Genomic DNA, 6033 nt, shown 5'->3' on the forward strand with positions numbered 1-6033 from the left:
ATATATATGATTTTTTCCTAGAAGAAGTATGGCTTTAAGCCACTCAGCCATTATCATCAGCTTCTATTATACTGCCTGGTATATAGTAAGAATTATTTATTGAATGTGTTATCAGTCATTCACACCTTGGATCATACAAGTTTATCAGATTAAATTTACTTGCCTTAGAAAGGCCCTGAAGAGATAGAAATCTAGACAGATAAGTTTAGAAAATTGTGAAAGATCACAAGGGTTTTACCATTTAAGCTTCAGTCTTCATGACACACCGTGCAAGCCATGCACAGATACCACAACCCTCTGAAGGTACTGATTTTTTCTTAGGTGGAAAGCCAGCCTTTCCTCCTCACAGATGAAGTCCTATGCTGGGCAGCAATCTGGAATGGGATTTGTCAAAGCCACTTTGTGCCCTGGCCTTCTGCCAAGTCCATCGATTTAGCCCTTTAAATCACATAATTTAAGCCCACACATGTCACAGATTCTATTAGACAAATTTCTCTGGCCAGCAGCAAAGAAAAGAGAGAACATGATAAGCCTTCTAAGACCATTCTTAATCTTTCATGGTTGGAGAACTACATTGCGAGTGGGGTTCACTGGCAGAATGCCATTAAATACTGACAGGTTTTGTTTCTTTAGTTAAGAATATGCCTTGAGGCTTAGCTTAGGTTAATGGCAGATGAGTGCATCTGCCAAGTATAAAGGTAAAGGGTAATGGGGAAAAAACTTCCAAATAATATTTCCTTAAAAGATACCAGAAACTCCATCACTAGTTACATGTTCTCAGAATAAAGACAGAGTAGACCTAACAATAAGTATGCAGAGAAAGGATTGGCCTCTGAGCACAGAGTGAGGCTGAGGCTAAAGTGAGGTTCAAGTGGCTGCAGCTGTGAGGATTGAAACAGAGCAAGGAATTAGGCAAGTCATTAGACATCTATATGAGCCTGCATGTTGACAGACAATGGAGGAAACCCATTTTTGCATTATTCTCTATTCGTAGTATAGAGGTGGGCATGACTACTTAACAGAGATTTCCAAGGCTGGATACCAGACCTCTCCTTTACCCTCCATCATATCATCCCTGTTCTTTTAGCCAGACAACATTGCTATAATTCCAAAGTCACAGCAACTTTCCTTATGAAGGAATTCATGTTAATATATTACTAGTTATTAACCATGTGACTTATTATTTCATCCAGGGGTACTTTTGGAAATGTAGTCCCTTAAAGCAAGAGTGACTCTAATAGTACAATCTCAGGCAAACATTTGTAGATTTCTTTTTCTAAAGAGGAATACTATGAGGCCTCTTATAACAGAGCCCGACGGAAAATTACATAGACAAAACTAATTCCAAATGCAGAAGATTAAAATTAAAACTGGACTTTAAATTGACTATATATCATCCAATTACACTTGACTCAAGTTACAAATTATCATGATTTTACTGTTGTCTCTCTTCACTACTTAAACCCATGCATCTGGCACATAGTGAGAATTCAATGAATGGTACTGCTGTGGCCTTCATTATGATTACTATTAGAGGCAGTGGTAGTAATAGGGCCACTCTAGTACCTAGCACCATGCCTGGGCCATGTTAACTATTCAAAACTAAGGATTATTTTTATATCTTTATTGACCCAGCTTCTGGCATAGCGCCTGGCACATAATAGGGCACCGATTGAGTTAGTTTCCTTCATTCCCACCTTTCCCTCGGATACAATATTCTTCTGCTTCCCCCATGACTGTGCCTTACTAAAGGGGTTGCAGATCTCCCTGTAGCAGTAATGCTTCCTGGAGCAGTACCACCACCAGTCACGCCATTTGAAAGGACATCTAGCCTTTTCTTCCATGGTAGTCTCTTAAGTGGCAAATGGACAGCAAGTGTTCAAGACCATTTTTCAGATGGGGATACCAAGATTATGAGTGGTTACCTTGGAATTTTAGCTTACTTCTAATCCCTATTTCCTATGAAGCTGAAAAATAAGACTCCCTGGAAACATAAGACCCCTTGTGTTCCCCCCAACCCATCACCCAACTAGGCGGTAACTAATCTCATCACATTTCTGTTGCAGTGCAGCAAGACTGCCCTCATATTTTCGTGCTCAATTCATCCTCCAAGGATTAGCTTAAGTACCATCTTTTTTTTTTTTGAGACGGAGTTTCACTCATGTTACCCAGGCTGGAGTGCAATGGCGCGATCTCGGCTCACCGCAACCTCCGCCTCCTGGGTNGCGATCTCGGCTCACCGCAACCTCCGCCTCCTGGGTTCAGGCAATTCTCCTGCCTCAGCCTCCTGAGTAGCTGGGATTACAGGCACACACCACCATTCCCAGCTAATTTTTTGTATTTTTAGTAGAGATGGGGTTTCACCATGTTGACCAGGATGGCCTCAATCTCTTGACCTCGTGATCCACCCGCCTCGGCCTCCGAAAGTGCTGGGATTACAGGCTTGAGCCACCGCACCCGGCCTTAAGTACCATCTTTATGAAACCTCTGCCAAAGCAGGAATGTCATTACCTGGAAGACTGAGGTAAATGTTTGTGGAAGCTTCATGTCTTCATCTTTTCTGACATCCAGAAGGTGAGACAAGAGGCTCTTTATCACATTGCCATGTACTTTAGCTGGCAAAACAGTTAAGTAATGCAAGACACTGGAATAGGTCCATTCTAACTCAGCCTCCAGAGGGGCCTGGAGGCCTCAGGGATGAGAGGGAAAGCGGAGCCAATCACCTAGTAGATCTGAACCTCATTTTCTCCCTTGGGGAAGATCATCATTCCCGCTTCACAGGGATACAACAAGGAGCTAATAAGGAATGTGTATAAATTTGACCTGTAAACTATGAGGCAACTGCTTGATACTGTGATTTATTCTATGCAACTGAAGACAAAGGCTGTCTTTTTACCTTTATCTCCCAGAGAAAGTTTAAACACATTGTAGGAGCTCAATAATTAGCTTTTTACTTTAAAACTAATTCTATTAAATATAACCTGGATTTAGATATGATACAAATAAAACAGACCATCAACTTCTTGCAAATCTGCACAATGCCACAGACCTAGAGCCTGAAGGAAATTGGCCAAAGGTGATCTTCAAATTTGCATCACTAATCAGAGGTGTTACCAGGAGTATTTTCAGGCACCAGAAGAGAACGAAGGTAGGAACTAGCTTATGCCACATCTTAGGAGGTTTACCCTGTGCCAGTTACTAACTGATAACTGCTAGTAATATTATTAAGATTGATAACCTTAGTAATAATAAATAAAGCATGGAGGGCTTGAGTAACTTATTGAAGGCCATAGAACTGGGAAGTCATAAAACCAGGATTTCAGTCCAGGTCTTTCTGACCCCAAAACCTGGGCTTTTTCTGTTATACTTCTTTGTAAGAGGAAAAACGATGGCGTCATTGAAGTCACTTGGGATTTTTCAACTCCTTAGCAAGACTGCCTCCATAATTGTCCACTTGAGACCTCCAAGTATCTAAGAATATTTTTGGTCTTTCTCTGTTTCCTCACTCAGCTTTCTAAATTGCTATGAACCATGGCCCAACTGTACTACAAAAAGGTCAACTATTCACCGTACAGAGACCGCATCCCCTTGCAAATTGTGAGGGCTGAGACAGAGCTCTCTGCAGAGGAGAAGGCCTTCCTCAATGCTGTGGAGAAGGGGGACTATGCCACTGTGAAGCAGGCCCTTCAGGAGGCTGAGATCTACTATAATGTCAACATCAACTGCATGGACCCCCTGGGCCGGAGTGCCCTGCTCATTGCCATTGAGAACGAGAACCTGGAGATCATGGAGCTACTGCTGAACCACAGTGTGTATGTGGGTGATGCATTGCTCTATGCCATACGCAAGGAAGTGGTGGGCGCTGTGGAGCTTCTGCTCAGCTATAGGCGGCCCAGTGGAGAGAAGCAGGTAAGAGAAATTCCTAAAGACTGAGAAATAGCCAGGCACAACAGGGCACCAGGTCAGAAGCCCTGAAACTAGGGAAGGTTAGGTGGTCTGGAATTGAGAAGCTCTATCTCACAAATTGCACCAGTGATCTCAGATAGCATCCTAGAGCTACCCTATATGGCCCATGCTGAGTTTTCCTCATTACCTTTTCCTTATTTGTGTTTGCCCATACTTAGCAGCCTAATGGTGTGTTCTTTGTTTCCAGAATAGTCAAGCCCCTTCTAACCTTTGTACACCCTGCTTTCTATCTTCAGTTTCCTCCTGTACTCAAAGGTTATATTCTAGAAAAGGAGAGAGAAAATACAGACTTGGATGTTCTGCTTCTCATCAGCCTCTCTCCTGAAGCCAATACAGTAGGCTTTTAAACTTGAGTGCCATGTTGCAGATACTTATGGATGTAAGGCCTCATATATTTTTCCAGCACCTGTCAAGTGACTACACTCCACCTCCAGATGTTTGGGTTTTTGCCTCTGTGATTCTCATATCCTCCAAGGCACCTAGGTTTGATACTCTGGGGTCATCTTTTATTTGTCTGACTCCCTTGCCCCCATATCCAATCCCCAAGTCCTGTGGTTCCTTCCTTCCAAATATCTTTCACAAACTTTCTCTCCTCTCCAGTTCATCGTTCACCAGTCTGGCTCTGGCTCCCAACATCTCTCTGTTAGATGAATGGTCCCTAAAGTGTGGTCCCTTGACTGGCAGCATCAGCATTACTGGGGAACTTGTTAGAAATGAAAATTCTCAGGCCTCTACCACAGTCCTATTGAATCAGAAACTCTGGGGTAGGGCCCCAACAAGCCCTCCAGAGGATTCTCATGTGCAAACAAGTTTGATAACTGCTGTCCTAGACTAATATAAAACTCTTCTAAGCTGGTCTTCTTGTGTCTAGCATGTTCCCCTCTCTCAAGAAGTCCTGAGCAATAATGCTGCCTTATTCTCCCTAAAATAGCATTATAAGCTTGTCGTTCCTGTACATCCTTTTGCGGCTTCTTTTCTGCTGTCTAAAAGTTCACTGAAAATGAACTTACGATCGGCAGATTAATAGGAGAAAAGGGCATACAAAATTTATGAACATACACATGGACATGGAAACCATACACAAAGGTTGAAACTCAAAGAGAGGTCAGATGTTGGAGACATAAATACTCTCTTCATAGGGGAGAAATGTGTGGACCTGGGAAGCAGGCATTATTTTATAAATGATTCTCTTTGGATGCTGCCAACAAGTTAAGGGAAAGTGAGGGATGGGACTGCATAAGAACTAATGTTTTTTTTGTTTGTTTGTTTGTTTGTTTGTTTTTGTTTTTTTTTAATTTCCATAGGTTATTGGAGAGCAGGTAATTTTTAGTTACATGAGTAATTTTTTAGTGGTGATTTGTAAGATTTTGGTGCACCCATCACCTGAACAGTATACACTCCAGCCTATTTGTAGTCTTTTATTCCTTACCACCTTCTCTTTCCCCGAGTCCTCAAAGTCCATTGTGTCATTCTTATTCCTTTGCATCCTCATAGCTTAGCTTCCACTTATGAATGAGAACATACAATGTTTGGCTCTCCGTTCCTGACTTACTTCATTTAGAAAAATGGTCTCCAGTTTCATCCAAGTTGCTGCATATACCATTAATTCATTCCTTTTTATGGCTGAGTAGTATTCCATTGTATATATATGCCACAGTTTCTTTATGTACTTGTTGATTGATGGGCATTTGGGTTGGTTCCACATTTTTGCAACTGTGAAGTGTGCTGCTATAAACATGCATCTGTAAGTATCTTTTTCGAATCATGACTTTTTTTCCTCTGAGTAGATACCCAGTAGTGGGATTGCTGGATCAAATGGTAGTTCTACATTTAGTTCTTTATTTTTTCCCCCATTTATTTATTTTATTGCATTTTGGGTTTTGGGGTACATGTGAAGAACATGCAAGATTGTTGCATAGGCACACACGTGGCAGTGTGATTTGCTGCCTTCCCCCCATCACCTACATCTGGCATCTCTCCCCTTGCTATCTCTCCCCAGCTCCCCACCCCCCACTATACCTCCCCTATTTCCCCCCAACTGACCCCAGTGTGTAGTGCTCCCCTCCC

At 42.2% G+C, this 6033-nt stretch overlaps 1 protein-coding gene across 1 annotated transcript in view; it reads left to right on the forward strand.

Annotated features, from left to right (window-relative positions):
* The window catches only part of TRPC5 (transient receptor potential cation channel subfamily C member 5), a 292767-nt gene that overhangs the window by 125995 nt on the left and 160739 nt on the right, over positions 1 to 6033 (forward strand). The window contains exon 4 of the mRNA XM_017502147.2: positions 3511 to 3909. Coding sequence (XP_017357636.1) covers positions 3532 to 3909 — 378 coding nt within the window. The 5' untranslated portion in view covers positions 3511 to 3531. The remainder of the gene's footprint in view (positions 1 to 3510; positions 3910 to 6033) is intronic.

The sequence above is a fragment of the Cebus imitator genome, unplaced genomic scaffold, assembly GCF_001604975.1.
Source record: "Cebus imitator isolate Cc_AM_T3 unplaced genomic scaffold, Cebus_imitator-1.0 Scaffold292, whole genome shotgun sequence".
In the NCBI taxonomy this organism is placed as follows: Eukaryota; Metazoa; Chordata; class Mammalia; order Primates; family Cebidae; genus Cebus; species Cebus imitator.